This window comes from Antechinus flavipes, chromosome 4, assembly GCF_016432865.1.
Source record: "Antechinus flavipes isolate AdamAnt ecotype Samford, QLD, Australia chromosome 4, AdamAnt_v2, whole genome shotgun sequence".
NCBI classification, from domain to species: Eukaryota; Metazoa; Chordata; class Mammalia; order Dasyuromorphia; family Dasyuridae; genus Antechinus; species Antechinus flavipes.
The window spans coordinates 457,393,267-457,414,447 of NC_067401.1; the positions used below are offsets into that span (position 1 = coordinate 457,393,267).

At 36.9% G+C, this 21,181-nt stretch overlaps 1 protein-coding gene across 9 annotated transcripts in view; it reads right to left on the reverse strand.

The window, feature by feature from the left end:
* LRRC7 (leucine rich repeat containing 7) overlaps nucleotides 1-21,181 on the reverse strand; it is a 519,216-nt gene that overhangs the window by 374,283 nt on the left and 123,752 nt on the right. For 8 of the 9 annotated variants that reach the window (XM_051999446.1, XM_051999443.1, XM_051999441.1 and 5 more), the window contains exon 2: nucleotides 4,983-5,083. In XM_051999446.1, coding sequence (XP_051855406.1) covers nucleotides 4,983-5,083 — 101 coding nt within the window. Of the gene's footprint in view, nucleotides 1-4,982; nucleotides 5,084-21,181 lie in introns of those variants that run through there. The other variant, XM_051999442.1, reaches the window with a different exon arrangement.

Genomic DNA, 21,181 nt, shown 5'->3' on the forward strand with positions numbered 1-21,181 from the left:
TGCACGTGTTTAACCTATCTATACTGGTTCACTTGTCTAGGAAAGAGGCATAGGGAGAAGGGAGGGAGAAAAATTTGGAACATAAAATTTTGCAAGAGTAAATGTTGAAAACTATCTTTTCATATATTTTAAAAATAAAAAGCTATTACTTAAAAAAAGATGTATATGAAAACTTATGGCAAGGAAGAACTCCTTAGCAATTCAATCCTCAAGTGAGACAAACTGCCTTGGAGCTGGGATGGGCTCTCCTCCTCTGGGGATTTCCAAGCTCAGGCTGGATAGACTATATCTCAAGAACAATGAAAAAAAGATTCTCATTCAGGGACACATGAAACCAGGTAGCCTTCATTGTCCCTTTTAACTCACAGTTTATGATGTTAGATTTTTTCAACACAATTTTTTATCAAATTGTACACATCATATTTGCTGAAAGAGCAAAAGGAGGATCAAAGACTCATTTTATGTCTCATCAATATTCAAATATGCTTTTAGCAAGAAAGTTAATAAAATAAATCATTGGTTTTGATGCTTATGGAAAATCCATCTTCGGTTATCATGTATTCCTCAACAACAGGGTTTTTGGCAAGATAATTGATCAGTTTTCTCATTTTCTGCAGTCAAAATAAATAAAAGCAGTATTTGAGAATTCGAAGGAAGATGTAATACCTTAAAATAATTTTTATACTTAATAAAAATAAATTTAAGAGGGAAATAACATTCTACATAGAAGTTCAGATCAACAAGTTTAATATTCAGTACTGCACCTGGAGTAGATCAAAGGGGCAAAGATAGAGTTTGAAGATGAAAGAAATGGATCAGACCTTCAGGAAGATACCCTGGACAGATCCTCCTTGAGGGTGACTGATTTGAATTAAACTAATGCTAGAAACGAGCCTAGTTTTAAGATTCAAACTAAAATTTATGCTGGAACTTTGGAAATGGATGAAATTATATATATATATATATATATATATATATATATATATATATATATATATATATATTAACAAAAGACCTCAGAGTTTGCAAAGCAGTGTTACAAAGTGTACATTATCTCATCTGAGTCTCATAAGAGCTCCATGAAGCACCTTTATTTTAAAGATGAGGAAAATTAAGTTCGGAAAGTTATATAATACACTCAGAGCCCCATAGATGCTCAGCTATACAGCTGGAAGAATTAAACCAAGTCTTCTGAAATCCGAGTCTAACTTGCCTTCTACATGTCTACGTACCCCATTCCTCCTTGATGTCTGAATGTTTGCTTGTTTTTTTTTTTCTACTTAAAATAGCCCCATAAATCCAGGAAGACTCCTAGCTCTAGTTACTACTCTATCTAAAGCTGAATGAATAATTACCTTCTTTTTATTTTTCACCGAAGAATCCTAAGTTATGGGATGGAATGGGACTAGAAGAGGTTCCATTGATGGAAGGAATTCTCATGAAGGTGGCGCCCTCCCCCACCACCAGTGCAGATTGGCGTCTTGTAATCTGCCACTGATATTCTTGGAGACTCGCTGCCTCCAGAGAGAAGCTGTGAGACCATGGGCAAGCCTCTCAGTGCCCCATGCATCTCTAGTGCCAGCAGTGCCATTGGCAGGAAATCCTGATCCAAAGTGACTGAGTGACTAAGGGAAACAGACCCAAACTGAGCTTCCCTCTGAAGTTCTCGCCTGCTGAACATAACTAAGTGAACCCAAATATCTCCAATTTTATCTTATCTCACAAGACTGAGCTAAATTAAATAATAACAGAGACAGAAGCTTCGTGACAAAATTCTCATCTTCTCATTTTTAATTAAGGTTTAAATTGCCACTTTGGTCTCTGGGGTCTATAAAGTGGCGGGCTGCTCTGGGCTCCCAGAAGAGGCCCTAACATCCTGAGATGAATATGAAAGTGAGAACTAATCACAATAGCTGAGGTCATTAACTCACAGCCTTCTCCACACATTTGGTCAGCCGATCCTCCTACCAATTCTGGGAAGTGGGTGCTACCCACATTACCAAGCCCCCTTCTACAGATGAAATAAAATAAACATAGCAAGGCAATGTATGACCTTCAGCCATGTACTTTATTGGAAGAAATGGAAAATGCTACAAGTTACTTTTGTGACAAGAATATTCCATCTTGTAATAGAGGAGCACATTCTCCCCAAAGCCACAGTTAATGGTAACAGACATTGAGTTAAGATGAACTTTAAACCCTTTGGGTCCTTTAAACCCTTTAAAATCCTTTGGGGAGTTTTTGAGGAAATGGGGACTTAGAAATGCTGTCTGAATAAGAGACCCAAGCCATGGAATAGTGTTGTATCTGGAGACAGAGATCTTGGGTGCAAATCCCACCTCTGACCCTTACTATTTGTAAGACTGGGCAAATCAATTAACCTTTTCCTACTTTACTAATAGCTATGTGACCCTGAGCAGGCAGCTTTAATCCATTGCCTCCAAAAAAAAATAACTTGCAAACTGAAGGTGCTTAATATATGCTTTAAAAATCAGGTGGATAAATCTTTGGCATAAATTGTATAGTATGGGAACAATGGTAGGGACAGTACAAGAGGCCTGATGATATTAAATGTATCAGTCTCAGTTTCCAGCTTCTAGCATGTGGAACACATGAAAAATATTCACACCTCAAAGCAACAATCAGAGCTTTAAACTGAACACGTCCTGAACCATAGATTGCATTCATCCTGAATTGAGGAGTGGTTTTTTTTTTTTTTTTAATTTAAGCAAAGTCAGCAGTTTACAAAATGCAAGTGAGCCTGCTCTTTATGTAAAACCACGATGTGTGATTAGTCCCCAAGTCTTAAGCTAAGCAACTGGGATTCCTCAAGGAGGATTTTTCGGTGTCCCCTGACAACAATCCAGTGCTCACATCTTTAGCCTGAATCTTTGAGAACTTCCTCCTGCCGATTCCCAGAATCCAACAAGAATTTGCAAAATTCTGTGGAAGGCGGACAAAACTCTCATTGTCAATAGTGCTGCTGGTTGTGGATCTAACACTATAGAAGGACACTCAGCAAGAGTTGTGATGCTGGAGACTGACAGTGCCATCTATCCCATTCGCACAGAGGCTACTCTTTGGGGTATGAGCAGACAGAGCTTTAACTCTGGTTTTTACATAAGACAAGATGACTTTTAAAAATGGGAAATGCATATGGCTGGACAAGCAGGCAATACAACATTCTAGTAAAATGAAAAACCACCCTATGGGCATAATTCCAAATCACTTTATACCACAGTGGTACCCACTTTGACTACAACAGCCCACCATTATGTACTTCCACTTGCTCTGAACAATACTTGATCTTATTTATATCAAAAAACAAAGTTAGCCTGGTATCTCCAAAAGAAGCAGAGAAGTGAAAAGCTTTGATACGCGGGTATCGGGATAGAGCTTCAGGTTCCCCAGCTACAAAATGGGCATAGTAATAGCAATAGATCCTGTCACATAAGGTGTTTATGAAGCACAAAGGAGATAAAGTATTTATAGCTTAGGATACTATACAAATGTAGAATATCATTATTATTTTAATTATTAATTAGGAGGCACTTGATAAATGTTGCTTGATTGACCTAGCCAAGACATAGTAATTAACTATTTGGTATATATCAATTTACATTTTAAGTTCTAATTCTCTTTTTAATTATACCATTTTATGAGATTATAAGTGCATTAAGGAAGGAATTGTGTCTTAGTGACTTTTATTCATTAAGTACCTACTGTGTGCCATGCACTGAAGATATAAAGTGAAACAGTCTCCACCCAAGGCACTTACATTCTACTGGGAGAAGCAATGTGTATACAGAGAAGATATACAAAATCAATACAACATAAATTAGGGGCAGGTACCCTTTTAGTTCTTTCTGAGTTCAACTTGATTGGAGAACATGGTGTCCAAACACTTATTTTTCCACAGAGTCCTAATTTCTAGGGGAAAAATTCCCCAACTGAAGGAGAACAAGAAGATGGTATGCTTTTGTTTCTCCTATTCTTTCAGGAAATATTTAGGATGGTAAAGGGAGAAGTTTCAAAGATTCCTGTAGGTATAGGGATACTAACTCCTAGTGGAGGCAGCATTGGCATGGTAGAAAGAACTAGATTGGGAAAACTTGGGTTCAGATCTTGACCCTGTTATTTAAAAGATATGGGTCTTTAATCCACTACTTAGTTTAGTGCCTGGAACATAGTAGGTGCTTAATAAATGCTTGTTGATTGACTGATTTCTTCTATCTAGAATTCTTTTTTCTTATCTATAAAATGAGGAGATTGGATAATATGACCTAAAGAAGCCCTTTTTGCTTTACATATGATGATCTTTTAAAGGATTAATAGATTATATGTTATATGGATGTTTGTGAGTAAGAACTAAATCCACATATCTTTATTTAATGCTAGGAAAAGGGCTACATAAAGAAATACAGATATAGCTAGAGCGATAGGTATAGAAGTCAATATAAATATCCAGAAAGATCCTAAATGTAGGGATGTCCTAGTGAGGAACCCTCCTCTCCAAAGGCAGCTCTTTAATTCTTTTGCAATTTAGAGATCATCTGGGGGACTGACCTGCTCAAGTTGACAAAGTAAGGGTGTGTAAGAGGAAGGACTTCAACTGAGACATCTCCAACACCAAGACCAGATTCCTCTCCATTATATTACCCTAACCTAACTCACAATATTAATGTCCCCTTATTTGATAGCAAGGCAAGATCATCCTGAAAGCTTGTAGTGGAATAGAAGTGTTTTCATGGAAAAAACAAGCCAATTGATAGAAATTTGTAAAGATTCATTCTGACTTGCTTTAGAGGTTCATAATTATTATCTTAGTCTACCTACCACTCCACATTCATCCTCTAAACTTCATTCCTTTAAATGATGCATGTTAATATATTATAATGAGACACTTAGGGGTTTTAGATTTGGTATCCCAGTTAAGCAGCAATTACTTAGACACTCCTCTAAACTCAATTCAGCATACTTACACTCCTCTTCAGGTCTCTTCCGAAGTGGAGCACGCACTTCCTGAATACCAGGACTTCTCAGAAATTGTGGGGGATTCCTGTGCCTCCGTAGGCTCTCCATCCTAAAAAGCAAAAAGAAATCAATTTTTATGACTACCAAATCATGGAGTGATTATAACTTTGGAGAAAAGAATTAGCGTTATCTCAATAATTCAGGCACTGAAAATATAAGACAATTTAGGATTTATAAAAATGTAGGTGATACACTAGGAAATAAAAGAATCCCCTCAGCCAAGCAGTCATCAGCACTACTTTTGAGCTCTTTTGCTAAGAATAAAGAAGGAATGGGGGTAATTAGACTTGAAGTCAAATCTGGTCTTAGATACTTACTAGTTGTGTGACTCTAGGCAAGTCACTTAATCCTGTTTGGAAGAAGGAAAAAGGAGGAAGGAGGAGGAGAATGAAGAGGAGGAGGAGGAGGAGGAGAAAGAAGAAGAAGAAGAAGAAGAAGAAGAAGAAGAAGAAGAAGAAGAAGAAGAAGAAGAAGAAGAAGAAGAAGAAGAAAAAGGAAAGAAGAAAAAGAGGAAGAAGAAGAGGAAATGGAAGACTACGCACATATAGCCAGATTGCTTTTCAGGGTTGCAGGTGACATAAGGCCAGTTTTGAAGTGACAATACATTGGATCTCAGATGCCAAGAAGGAACTCAATAGATTAAAGGAGTGACTCAAAGCAAACAAGATGGTATCTTCTCTTTGATTCTTCAATAGATTTGCAGTCCCACTTATGTGGACAGTCCAGCAAATGAGGTACCCTATATACATCTCATCCTCTGTAGCTCTTGTACTTGCCCTCCTAGAAAACATCTACAAAAGATCTGTCCAGCACACTGGGAGCCCCTAGTAGTTTGAAATGGAATAGCTGTAAATATGAAGCTCCATGCCTGAAGGTGAGCTCCATGTGGGCAAGACTCTTTTTTTTTTTTTTTTTTTTGGCTTTTCTATGTATTCTCAGTGTGTAGCAGAGTATTTAACCTACGGTGAGTGTTTGACATGATTTGGGGTCAAAAGCCAACTTGCCAAGTAGAGAATGGGAGAAGCACGGCCAGACCATAATAAAGATAGGTGTTTTACTGGCTGTAAGACCAACAGGAGGCATCAATAGAACCAAAGAACCTGTTTAAACTATTCAGCAGACATTAAGAAAGGTAGAATGTCCAGGACTAGGGAAACCCCATTGTCCTCTACCTTCTTTAGAACCCATGTGGACTCTTCTGATCAGTTCTGGGCAAAATAATTTTTGAAATGGAAAAGTGAGAAAGTGTCCAATTAGGGTGAAGGGGGAAGCGTTGAAACTGTGCCATAAGATAAATTGAAGTATCTAGGGAAGTAATGTCCAGAGAGACTTATGGGGATGATAATTGAAGCCTTCATGGTCTTAAAATGCTGTCATATTCCATTTGGAATATGTACTTAAATACCCACATATTACTGAATCTGTTATACTACAAATTCCTTGAGTGTAACAAAATATCCATTCACTGTATTTGAAGCCTCCAGAGCCTAGTACAGTCCCTGGTATATAGTAAGGTACTTAAATATTTGTTGGAAGAGGGATTAAGCTCGTTTCTATTTGGCCTCCCCGGGGCCGAACCAGGCGCAAGGGGTGGAAGGTATAGAGGGAGAGATTTAGGATCAATGTCAGAAAACCTATCAATGAATAGAGCTGTGCAAAAGTGGAGTGAGCTTCTTGGAGAAGTGGTAGCTTCCCTCTCTCGGGAGGTCTCTAAAGACCTATATCCAAATCTTGGGGGGTAATTGATCATGTGCCCATTGCTCTAGACTACTCTGAGATTCCCTTCATTACTGGAATTCAATTTTCCGAGATTACTTACTTCTTGTCAAACTATCTAGGGAGTAATTGACCTCATCTTCCTCCAAAATTCTCATTTTCTAGTGAAAATCCAATGTCACTAGATAGGAATCAATTATGGTGCAATGGATGGATTTCCATTTAATGTCATTTAACCATATTCATTATGTGTTTAGGGTTTTATATTTTTAATATATCTTGGACTTTGTATTCCCAAAAGGCATTTAACTTGTGTCAGCATAAGTGTAAAAGACAGTCAAAGTCATTCTCTCTCTTTCCCCTTTCCTCCCTCCCTTCCTTGTTTTCCTCCTTCCTTCTTTTCTTTTTTCCTTCCTTCTTTCCTTTCTTATTTTTTTCCTCTTTCCTCCTTCCCTCCCTCCTTTCCCCCTTCTTTTCTTCCTTCATTTCTTTGCCTCTTTCCTTTCTTCTTTTCTTTCAATAGTTAGAAAGAAAGGAAATGAGACTGCCACTTCACTGTTTCTGAACATTCTGCTTTTCTTTCAACTAAAATCTCATCTTTTACAGGAAGTCTTTCACAAAGCCTCTTAATTCTAGTCCTTCCCTCTTTTCTTTACTTCCTAATTATCCTGTATAGAGATTACTTGTACACATTTCTTTACTTGTTAACTTCCCCATTAGATTGTAAACTCCTTGAGGGCGGGGACCATCTTTAGATTCCTTTTGTATCTCCACTGCTTAGCACATTGTAAGTACTTAAATAAATATTTATTACTTGACTGATGATAGTGGTTAGCATATTAAATGGGAGAGGACAGATGTTGTTAGTGAGATGTAGTGAGAGGGAAAGATCATAATATCGAACAAGAAAATATCTTAAAGGCCATTTACTTCAATCTCCACATAGAGGAAGGAAACTAAGGCAGACCCCAGAGCTTCAATGGCTATCTTATATTCAGTCAATACTCCATCAGTATTGATGCATCCGGGTGGGACAATGGAGCGAGGGGAACCTAGAGTCAGGAAGATTTGACTTCCAACTTGACCTTGGATGCTTCCTATTCAAACCTCACCTTTTTCAGTCTCGGTTTCCTTTTTGAATAATGGTGATAACTGTAGCACATACTCCAGTGATTTTGTGAGAATCAAATGAGATAATATTTGCAAAGTGCTTAGGAAACCTTACACACATACAAATACTAGCTATCATCATTAGCCATTATTAAGAAATGTCTTAGGAAGGATTTGAATTCAGGTCTTCTGTACATCATGTCCAATGATAGCTTTATTAAACTACCAATAAACCATCAAGGAGAAGAAACGATGCTTTCTCTAATGGGGTGATTCACAGTGAGCCTGTGGGGTTTGTTCTTACAAACCCAAGGGGAGGCGTTACAGGAATGACAAATGACCTGAACACCATTGAAAATTGTCTGTCTCTTTTCTCCGCCACATTTGTTGGTGTAGATAATACTCAAGTCAGATTCGCCAATTATGCACGGCATGCCCTGGGAACAAGCAGGCAGGTTTGAAAGGTGACTAACTCTTTGGGACGATCAAATTATCATTGTGAAAGTTATTGTTTCAGGTTGTACTAATTAGTAGATTACATTAAGCCCTTGTATCCCCCAAAGTAATTAATTCACCTAGAATAGAACTAGGAGACCAAAAATGTCACGTCATGTATTGTTTTGCTTCCTGGTGGATGATTCTTTAACTCTCTTCTCTCTGCAAACTATTCTTTCTGTTTTACCTTCTCTTCTTCTTTGTCTCTTTATCTGTTTTCCCTTTTTGCCTTGTCTTCTTTCTTTCCACCATTTCTTTTACTTTTTTTTCTCTCTGGCTCTGTCTCTCTGTTTCTGTCTGTGTCTGTCCATCTGTCTCTCTCTTTCTTCCTCACTACTCAAATGCACCTTCTCCTGAGATCTATCAGATTATTCCATACTCACTTCCCTGTTGATGCTATTTCCTTCCCTTTGCCCCCAAGATGAACTTTTATCTGCTTCATATGAGCTTTGCTTCTATCCTTATGTATTCGAGTGGTCTCTCCTGTTAAAGTGTCTAGTGCCTGGAATACTGTAATACTTAATAGCGATTTGCATTCTGCTATTACCCACAAGGTGACCATCACTCCTTTCAATGTGAATACCTACCTCAACTGCGACTACCTCATCAAGTAGAATGAAGCTGCTGAACTCATATAAAGCAAGGCTCCTATGCCCACCCCCAACCTTTGTACCTCACGCTCGATCCAAGACTAAGTAGCAGAACTGGCATGTAAGCCTCCCTCTCCTGGCTCCAGATCCTAAACTCTTCCCACATGACTGAAGCTGATGCCCTTCGGTTGGTATGGAACACCTCTTCTGGAATGAATGAGTGTTCATCCTGCTTTGATCGAAGACCTCCCAATGGAACGTAACCCACTAATCAGAAGGTAAACTTCCTTTCTGGGAGAGTTCTCATTGTTAGAGGAGATTCCCCACACCCCATATGAATCTAAATTTGTCTTCCTAAATGATCCCCTAATTACATCTAGTTCTGCCTTTCAGGACCAAAGAGTCCAGGTCAATCTCTCTTCTCCCGACAGCTTTTCAAATATTGAAAACAATGATCACGTTCCCTGTAAGTTGTCTTCTTCAGGCTAAACATCCCCCGGAGTTTATCTAGAGTTTTAGTTTGCAAAGAACTTAACAAACATTAGCTCATTGGATCCTCACAATGCTCGTGGGAAGTAGGGCATATTATTTTTTTCATTTAGCAGAACAGGAAACTGAGGCAGATAGAGGTCAAGTGACTGGAGCAAGGTTGCATACCAAGTGGATGCCTGAGGCTGAGTTCAAATTCAGGTCTTTCTGACTTCAGATCCCTTTCTCTCTTCACTGAGTTACCTAGCTGCCTCTCAGCTATTATTATTATTATTATTATTATTATTATTATTATTATTCACCAACCTTAGGGTTAATGATGACCAATTTGGATAAAAATAATAGCACATAGACACATAATTATATAGCACTTACTATGTGCTGGGTTCTTTTAGACATTCTCCACTTGATTAGTGTTTTCCCTCAAACTTGGTGTCCAGAACTGAATACGAGACTCCAGATGTTATCGGATAAGGGATGAAGCCATTGGGAGTCTCCTCTCCCTTCCCTGGAACACTACTAGGCTTCCCTCAATGCATTCCAAGTTTGCATTTCCTCATTGGCTGCCATATCTCCCTATGATCCCAAGCTGCTTGCATAATGGGCTTATAAAATCTCATCTCTTTAATACTAATATTCTCCCTGCGTACTATATGGCTGTAAATCATGGAACAGGATCATCCAATTATTAAAATTGCATATGACCAAAGGGCAATGGGAATCTGCATGGCAGGTGTAAAGTGACTATGGCATAATGTCATTGATGCCTCGTACATGGGAAGCAGCACAAAAAGCCATTAACCAAGATGTCTGTGATTGGAAGAGAAAGCGAGTCATTCATACGGTGAATGAGAGTGGTTAATAACAGATGGACAGGCTAAGTGGAGCACTATGCTCTGGGAACAATGAAAGGACTTTAGCAAAGGGCTCCAGTGCATTGAACAGATGCATTACAGAGTGTCTATAGAGACATGTGGACAAGGATGACACAGACTGATAAGGGATGGGAAGGTTATATAAGATCCCTCAGTGGAGAGAAATCAGGTAACATCATGAATCCATGGAAATATTAAAGTATATTTTAGACATATTTAATTTCATTAAAATTCTTATAAGAAGTTTAATATATTTTATTAGCAAAATAGGAGATTCAATTTATAACTATCCTTTTTTTTAAATGCAGTCTTGAAGTGCTTTCTGAATCATCGAATAGTGAATTACCTTAACTGTGCTTGTAGATTTGTGAATTTTGTTGCATTCCATTTCTTTGAAAATTGGCCAACCACATATGATATGTACATTTGTCAGCTCTACTCATCAGAACATTTGTTTGGCAAGATAACAGACATTTACTGTGTTTATTGGACATGGAATCTGTGGGCATTTTACATTAGCAATTTCTTTCAAATAAACATAGTTGTTCTTCTCAGTGTTCTGTTAACTCTTTCAAGTCTTATATTTAAGTTTAGTGGTTTCTGCACATTATACACCAAGGTGGTAATCATCGATTTACAATGGTACCAGTGTGGAAGGCAACATAAGTAGGGCATTGGATTGAGAGTTGAAAAATCAGAATTTGAATAATGGCTTTGACACCTACTGTGTCCTCATCTATTACTGAACTTGCTGCAACCCAAATCTTTTAAGAGTCAATATTCTTAGATCAGAAAATGCAACAAAAATTGAACCCCATTATAGAAAATGGAATTTATTTATTTTTTACACTAGTTTTAATTTTTATTTAGTATTTGATTTTCTCCCAATTACATGTAAAAACAATTTTTAACATTCATTTTTAAAACTTTGAATCCCCAATTCTTTCTCTTTCTCACTCTTCCCTCCCCATTGAGAAAGCAAGTTTCAAAATAGATTTTACTTGCATAGTCATGTAAAATATATTTCCACATTAATCAAGTTGTGAAGGAAAACATAGACAAAAACTCAAGAACTACAAAGTTTAAAAATATGCTTCAATCTGCATTCAATCACTATCGGTTCTTTTGTCTGGGGATGGATAGCATTTTTTTCATCCTAAATCCTTTCGAGTTGTCTTGGGACATTATATTGCTGAGAACAGCCAAGTAATTCACAGCCAATCATCTTGCAATACTGCTGTTACTTTGCACATGGTATATTTCACTTTGCATCAGTTCATATTAAATCTTTCCAGGTTTTACAAGGAGCAACCTGCTCATCACTTCTTATAGCACAATAGTATTCTATCATAATCGCACAACACAGTTTGTTCCACCATTCCCTAATTGATGGGTATTTTCACAATTTCCAACTCTCTGCCACCAGGGAGCTGCTATAAATATTTCCATAGAAACAGGTCCTTTTCCTTTATGAAAGAAAATTTAAAGGAAATACAGAGAAAGACAGGGGGAAAGAGAGGAAGGGAATGAGGAACAGAAGAGAGGGAGGGGAAAGAGGGTGAGAGGGAGGAGAGAAAGATGGAAAGGGAGAAGGAGAGAGGGAGGTGAGGAGAAGGAAGAGAAGAAGAAGGAAGGGGGAGGAGGAAGAGGAGGAGGAGGAGAAGGAGTTTAACGTAAAGGTGAAGAATTGGGAAATCCCTATTTCAGAAAAAAATTACAAGCCTATTGAAATGATGGATGTAATGATATTGAATCCTTAACAAGCTCCCAAATATAGGAATTAGATGTAATTATTTCTGAATTGAAGAAGGAAATGATCATCTTTCCAAGACCTGGCTATCATGAGTCTATCATGACATTAAGCCAAATGGACTTCTCTCCCCCCTGCCATTAAAGAGAAAACATGAGAATAAGACTGATAGTCACCTAATTTCCTACTTGAAGGCCACGGTTGTTTATATCTGTAAAACTTCTAGGTATTGGAAAACATCGGAAACTTGAATTTAATAATCATATAGCACGCTTTCCTTTTTTCTTGACTGTCTTTGTGTTCAGGCTCCTAATGACATCCCCAAGTATCGAGCTATGTGTTGTCTTGCCTTGGATGATTTCTGCCATATTCTTCTTGAGCTTTCTAACTCTTCACCCCTTGCCATGTTGGTAAATAAGAAAACTGTTTATCCTCATGATTACTAATGGGTCAATGTGAAGAAGTCAAGCACAAGAAATTAAATATAGCATACAATTATTGATTCAGAATTAGTGAGGACCTTAGAGACCAGTGAGTATAGCCCAGTCATTTTGAAGAATAGGAAACAAAGATGACAGGTATCTTAAGACCCTGGATCTTTGCCGAGAGTCAAAGAATAAAGAATCATACAAAACAGAATTTTAACACACGATAGCACCAAAGAAAAAGAAAATGTTCTAGAAGGTCCCCAGAAATTTTAAAGGTTAACAGAATTGCCGGGGAGCAATGGAAGCACTCAGGTCAGTCCAGCCAATGCCAGTCCAGGATGGAACAACAAATGAGCTATTCAGTTCACAATAAAAAAATATTTTTGTATTGATAAATCTTGACAGTAAAGGCCTATCAAAGGGGACTGAGGACCAGGAGTGAGACAAGCATCATATTCAAATATCATCCAATTCTACAAGCATTTATCAATACTTTTATTCAATTGTGTGTGTGTGTGTGTGTGTGTGTGTATGTGTGTGTGTGTGTGTGACTCTATGTCATTCCACACACACTATCCAGGGGGTTTTCTTGGCAAAGACACAGGATTGTTTTGCCATTTTCTTTTCCAGTGTGTTCCCCTTCAGCAGTTGAAAAGTTGAGCAAATAAGGATTAAGTGACTTCCCCAGGATCACACAGCTAAAGTATCTGAGGTCAGATTTGAACTCAGTTCTTCCTCATTCCCCAGTGCTCTATCCACTGAACTACCTAGTTCTTACTATTTGTGATTCACTGTAGATACAGGAACAAAATAAAAAATGGTATCTGCCCTGAAAGAGATTATATTCTATTAGGGTTTAAATAACTGAATATAAGTGAAATCATTGAAGTCAAGTTATTAATAAATAACTAAAGTAAGAGACTATGCATTTTGTTACAAGTTTATGAAAGCCTTTTCCCACCAATATCCCTAGCTGTAACTAGGGTAGGGCAACAGAACATGGCCTCAAGGTGCCAACCAACTACCAGATTTAGAATCATTGTTCTAGCTCTAAAATTCTATGATTTCATCAGTACCAGACCCTCCATCCCTTCCTATTCTCACAGTCCACCAACCTTTTCAGGTTTTGACCAGCTAATCTAGCCAACTTGCACTAGCAGATCAATTATTTCCATTAGTCTTTGCTCAGATCCTAGAAATCAACATTAACTTATTTTCCAATGTTGTGTTTACATTTACAATATGCAATTCTAGGTAAAATATTCTGCCTGCTTTTACTGTGTTCTGGGCTTCTAAGCATTACTGGAAAACATTTATGGAACCTGGCCATTTGGATTGGTTATAAATTCATGCCTCATCTGGATTCTCAACACCGCTCCTTTTGTTCATCTCTAATTGCCTCCCTCTAGTGTTCATCATAGCAGTTGTTTCAAATCTATTCCATCTTCAGAGTCCCAACATCTCCTGATCACTTAACTACTTGAAGATAACTGAGAAAATTAGGGACATCCGACATAAGCTTTCCTCTTTTCTGTCCCTACCCTCTCCCTATATCACTTCAAAGCTGACCTTCCTTTCCTGCTATCTAAAGGAAGACATGTCTAGAGATAGGGTGGTCTCTTCGGAAGCCCACTGGGATGGAAGTCAGGAGATATATGGGTTTCAATCTCACTTCCTCCTCAGAGTTTCCTCCACTAGGTAAGTCATTTTATCTCTCTGGGGCCTTAGTTTCCCAATCTGTAAAATGAGGCCAGTGTTCTTTTGGACATTAGAATACTTTTCAGGGTTTTAGAGAATATGTAACATATTTATGCACATATGTAACAGAAGCTCTCTGTCATTCTTCTGTACTTTCCTCTCGGACCATCCCTCAATTCTATCATCTCTATTATTTATTTTTAATCTCAGATGGTTGGTAAAAATTTCTGTTTGTTTTTTCCCCTTTGGAATTGTTTCCTTTTATGTTTTTTAAATTTTTTCCTTGAGAATCTCCCATCCCTCATTCTCTTACTTCTTTAAAGAATTACAAAATAGGATATTACCTATTCTTTATCTGAACTCTGGAATCTTCTCTCACAAAATGATGGTAAATCACAGACTATTCCTTCCTTTCTTTAATTGAGAGTAAATTTAAAAATATAATAATAACTGCTTCCTGCAAAATCCCCACCATTTTTACACCATCATACCACCAAGGTCCTCCTTGTTAGTGAAAATAATAGTGGAACAGGATTCCATTTTTCTGTTTGTTTCTCTACCTTATGTGAATAATGAGATTATCAGTAAGGCAAATCAAATAGTTATTAACTTTTTTAAGTGGAGAGATAGATAACGAGAGAAAAAGAGAATCAAATTGGAGAGGAGAAGAGGGAAGAGACAAGAAAAAAAAGTCCTATTTGGCAGATTTTAGATAAAGAAATTAAAGCTATCAATAATCATATAAAAATGCTCTAAATCACTATTGATTAATGAAATGCAGTCTTAAACAACTATAAGGTACCACTACACACTTCTCAGATTGGATAAAATGATAGGATAAGATAGTGATAAATGTTGGAGGGGATTTGGAAAAACTGGAACACTAATACATTGTTGATGGAGTTGTGAACTGATCTAACTATTCTGGCAAGCAATATGGAACTATACTCAAAAAGCTATAAAAATGCATGCTTTTTGATGAAGTAGTACCACTGCTGGATCTGTATAACCAATGGATCATAAAAAATGAAAAGGAGCCACATGTACAAAAATATTTGTAGTTGCTCTTTTTGTGGTGATAAGAAATTGGAAATTGAGGTGATAACTAATTCAGTTATTTCTTTTTCTTCTAATTGAAGTTCCCTATTATTTTATACAATGATGTCAAGTTTATGATCTATTTCTTTTTTAAAAATTAGATTAAGTTTATTTTTGTATAATTTAAGTTCTAAGCTTAAATTCTCCCTCCTTCCCTTCCCCACACTGAAGAAGGCCATTGTTAGACAAAGACATACACAGATATATAAAACCATACTTGAATACTTCTATTTATCATTTTCTCCTCTTCCTCCTCTTTCTTCTTCTTCTACTATGGCTACTACTACTACTACTACTACTACTACTACTACTACTACTCCATCTCTTCTTTTCTTCATCTCTTTTTTCTTTGTCTCTTCTTCATCATCTCTTATCTTCTTCATCTCTTTTAATCTTCTTTATCTCTTCTCTTCTCCTCCTTCTTTGTTTCTTCTATTTTCTCATCTTGTTACCTATGGTCCTTCTCTCTATTTGGAGTCCATATGTGAGTGTTCTGTCCATTGAAATACAATATTAGACATTAGAAATGTTTTGGCATTTGGAGGCTAGATTTTTTAAAAATTACTTTTTAATAATTAATTTCTTTTTTCCTAAAAAAGTTGGGAAAATGCAGTTTTCATTTTTGATTTCTTAAAATATAGCTCTAGAAAAAAAAGATCAGGGTTTTAAAAAATTCTATTATGTAGCCCAAGGGAGCTATTTGACTATTTTTAAAATCTAAATCACTCTGACTTACATTGAATGGCTGATAGGAGCCCCCAACCCAAGCTTCTATGGTTCATTCTTTAGGTTTAGGTGACTTAGAATTAGTGTCAATGGCAATTTCCCTTCTGTTCAGAAATTTTGAGTGTATTCCATTTCAAAACTGACATTTTTGAAATGACAAATCAGGCCATCTTTTGCCTTGATCCTTACCTATTCCTTTGTCATTGAATAAGCATTGTCTCAGACTAATTGAGACCGAGGTAATACCTTAATTTATAAAAGGCAAGATCACCCACTGTATCTTGGAATCGCACTAGACCTCAACTTTTATCTTGCCACTGGATTTCAATGACTTGAAGGAGTGAGACTGATGACTTTGTGTGCTCTACCTCTCTTAAATCCAATTCATGAGCAAATCAACACATCACCCTCATGATGTCATTAGTTTTCTGGAGAAAAATAGACAACCCCCTCTCTGAGTTTATCTATTTCTTAGGCCATTCATCTATTTCCTCCTGTCTTTTGGCCCTGTGATATATATTTATTCCTATTAAAACTTTACTTTTATCCCTACTTATATTCATTTATTATATTTTACCTTTCAATATTTTTAATCCACAAATCAACAAGGATTTATAAAGGATCTACTATGTGCCAGGAACTATGCTAGAGAACAGAAATATAGAACCCTAAGCAAAATGGCCTTTTCAAGAATCAAGGAATCTAGCCAGGAAAGATAACATAATCAGATGGAGATACATATAAAAGTGACATGAAGTAGCTTTATCTGAGAAGGGGGACCCTGAATCTTAGTAGAGAATACAAAAGCTTTAGTATAGGAAGTGGTTCCCAAATTTAGCCTTGAAAGCGACTAGGGATTCTAAGAGGTGGAAGTGAGGTAATTAACCATGGCAAAACCATTCCTAGAGGAAGAGAATAGAACCTTCAGTATTAAGAATGGTTAGAGGAACAGTTTAGTTGGACTGACAAATGTGTAAAGTAGAGTGATGGTGAAAGAAGGCTGGAAAAGTGGGATGGAACCATCTAAGGAAAGATTATAAATGGTAGCGAGTTTATATTGGATCCTAGAGGTAACAAGGAGACATTGGAATTTATTGAATTGGGGCTGACATGATTAAATCTGTGCTTTAGGAAAATTACTTTGGAAGCTGTAGAAAGGATGGATTAGAGTTAGGGGAGATGAGGTTTAAGGAGAACCATTAAACAGCTATTGTGATAGTCCAGGCAAGACGTGTGTGTTCCACAAATCTGCTAAGTAGGCTACACAGGCTTTTATCTAAGCTACAAATCTTAATGGTCAAGGGTCAATAATACTCTCCAATGTTGTACATCTGTACAGAATGTTATAATCAGTTGAAAATGATGTATACAGGAAAACATTGACTCTGTCTTGGTTAATTCCCCATTGCCTCTATGCCCCTTCTCCCCATGAATTGATTAGTTGTCCTGGACTAATGCAGACATGCCCTAATTTGCATTCAATTACCTAAAAAGGAAGCAGGAAAGATGAGTATATGCTAAATATAGACAACTACTCTATTTAATTCAAGACCTTTCCTATTTTAAGTAGGAATCACAAAGGTTTGCAGTTTACATGACCTAAAATTAGCAGATAATTACAAACTTCATTCTTGATATGTTCCCTAGACACAGCTTTACTTTCCCTAAGGATATTTTCTCAGTTAAAAGGAGTTATAAAATAAAGTTAAAAAAAAAACTCAAGTTATTAGTTTCCAGGAAATTAAAACTTTTAATTATACTATAACAATTAAATATGTTTAATTAAACAATCTTGAACATATGGAACCTCTGAAAAACAGTGACTTCTCATAAAGATTTGTACTTTGGTCACATGAGAAAAGGGATCTTATTAGTGTATTTATTATTCTTTATTAACTACTTTGTTTTTCATTATGTTACAATAAAATAATTTTATTATTTTATAACAAAATTTGGGATGACAAATAATGAGATTATGGGAAGGAAAGAATCATGGACATTAATTTGGTAATAGAATGTAAGCTTTTAGAAGGTAAGGGCTGTATTGTGTGTGTGTGTGTGTGTGTGTGTGTGTGTGTGTGTGTTCACATCCCTAGTACTTAGTGTGTCTGACATAAAAAAAAATCTAATAGATATGGGTTAGTTAATTGATAGATTAACTTTCCTTAGATTTTAATAATTAAAATTTGAAGCATATTTTTGGTAAAGTAGATGATTCTTTCACAACTGAATTTAACTAGTAAACTCAGTAAATAATTCATTCAAAGTGTTGGCTGCTACCCTTTAGTTTTGGTTTTAACATTTGTATCTTGGGGCTTATGTTGAATGCCGGATCTATTCAGATTTGCTGCCTTACAATCCTCAGGAACTAATGGACATCTTCCATATTTCAAGCTGGTAATTACTGATGAACACGGTCCTTTCCCTCCTTGTAAAAATCAATGATCTAAAAGCTCTCTCCCCTCAGGTCAACTTCCTTTTCTTCCCTCAATATGCCATGCTGTTCTCAGATTTGTTCATTATAGGAAAGTTCTTTAGATTGTGTTTCTTTCACCCATCCAAATCTTACCCATCATTAAATCTTAACTCCCCAAGGAAACTCTCCACAGCAACGTTGTGACCCATTGTTGTGCCCCCTTTCTAGACAATTCCAATTTTTTTCCTTATTGAAACAGGTACATAGTGAGATGGATAGAGGGCTACGCCTGGATGTCAGGAGACATGAGTTCAAATCCTGCCTAGTTGTATGATCCTTTTTAAGTCACTTAACCTCTGCCTCAGTTTTTTTCATCTATAAAACAAATGTAATAATAGTGCTTAACTCCCAGAGTTGTTGTGAGGATCAGTCATGAGATAATAATATTTGTAGAATACTTTGTAAATCTCAAAGTGCCATAGAAATGATAGCTATCATCTTTACCACCATTTTCCCACAGCAAATAATGATATTCTGGGTTGTCTCTTTAATAAGGGCTTGGTTAATGTCTCAGTCTGATTTTCCTATCTTTCTCGTAAGTCAGTCTGATGTTGGATTTGGTGTCAGAAAGAATTGGATTCAAATCCTGCATCTGATTCTTAGTAGCTGGGTCACTATAGACAAAGCATTTCAACTCTCTGAGACTCAGTTTCTCTCATTTTTAAACTAAAGGGATTGTATTGGACACCTTTTGAGGTCTTTCGAGCTCTAAATCTCTGGTTCTTCTTCTTGGCGGTAGGAATGGGATTATCCATGAAATGTAGTACTAGAAGGCAAGAACTCAGGGTTCTAGCCTCAAATCTTCCACAAAAGTTCTGTGTGACCCTGGCTAAGTCAGTTCTCCTCTCTAAAATTCTCTTTCCACAAGATAACTTGTGGAAGTGTCACTAGATTAAAAAGGAGAATTTTTATTTCCTTTGAAAGTCAAAAAAAAATTCCAAAAAGGCTAATTTAAGTAGAAGAATTATGTGCTTGATATCTCCTCAGTGCCTTTATATGGAATAAAACAAAGACTGCTAGGTTTATTGCTTTAGAACTTCTTGCATGAATGGCATCTTTCCCATTTACCACGGGGCCTTTGTTGCTCCCACAACACTGAGTTTCTCCCCTTTGGAATGAATTTTTATCTGTTTTGTTTAAAAATAGAGATTTGTGACTTAATCAATACAAGGGATTCCCATCTCAACCAATGGAGGCCCATGTCTTAGATTTATATGTGAACATCGCCTCTCTCCTTTCAGAGTGCAAGCTCTTTATAAGGCGATGATGCTTGATTTTTGTTGTATCCTCAGGGTCCCAGAGCCCAGTACCTCATACATAGTGGGTGCTTCACAAAAAACTTATTGAGTCTACTGCTTAATTATTTCCGTAGATTTGAAAATTTGCATGAATATTTTTGGTAGCAATGAAAGCAAAATCAGGATATCTAAGTGGAACAGTAGATAGAATGATGGACTCGGAGACAGAGATATGGATTTAAATCTTGTCTTAAACACTTATGAGTTATATAGCATGGAGCAGTTCATTCAACCTCCCTTTGCCTCCATTTCCTGCCTGTAAAGCAGGCAGAATAGTAAGCTCTATCTCAGAGAGTTGTTGCAAGATCCAAATGAAAGAAAATATAAAGAACTTCACAAACCTTAAGGTATTATATACATGCTGGCTACTTATTGTTATTATTGTTAATAATAATAAATGAAAAGGTGCTTATCTGAAGAAATCCTATCCTTCCCCCAACATAAGAATAAGATAAAGAGAAAAAAAATTCCTTGATCTAAATGCTAATTTCTGTGGTTCACTGAGGAAGGGAGAGTAATGAGAGGAGCTGTACACTGAAATCCTGGAGCTCAGAGCTTCCCAATGTGTGTGTGTGTATGTGTGTGTGTGTGTGTGTGTGTGTGTGTGTGTGTGTGTTGGATCCCTTGGAGTCCAGAGCAGCCTATAGAACCCCTCGCAAAATACTGTTTTGTTGCCTACATTCATAGTGGATGGAAATGTTAAATTTCTCTTAAGAGGTTAGTGAATTTAAAGCTATAACTTTTTCCCATCCATGTTCATGGAGCACTGAAATCTATATGTGGACACCCCCAGGGTGTGTGGACTCTGGGTTCAGAACCCCTGTTCTAGTTGGCTGTATAAAGACATACAACTTGAAAGCACAGGCATTTCATTCGACCTTCAGAACTCATTAGAATGTAACACTATTCTGTGAAATCAAGAAAGAATTCAAATATGAACTCACTTTTGCTGAGGGAAAGATTCCTTTTGTGGAAAGCTGAGCAGCTGAACTAATTTGATCTAATGGCCTAAGATAGGTAAGCTAGTGTCCGAGGGAGTCATCTTGTCTCAATATTCTGATTACCATCAGTGAGCTAAACTCCAGGATAGGATTGGTCAGAGATTAAATTAAATGGAAAATAGACATCTACATAAAAATGGAGGTCAACAATAATTTCAGACAGTACAAAGTTATTTCTAAGAATGAACACCTTGAAAGGAATAGCCCAATACAATTTAACTTGCTGTAGAGGTCATTTGACATCATTATTTGAAGGGTTGTAATGAAGAAGAGAATAGACTTATTCTATTGACCCAAAACACCAGCGCTGGGACCAATAGCTAGAATATGCAAATAATTATATAGAGGTATATATAATACATACAAAAATTCCACAACAATGAGAGCTCCATGAATG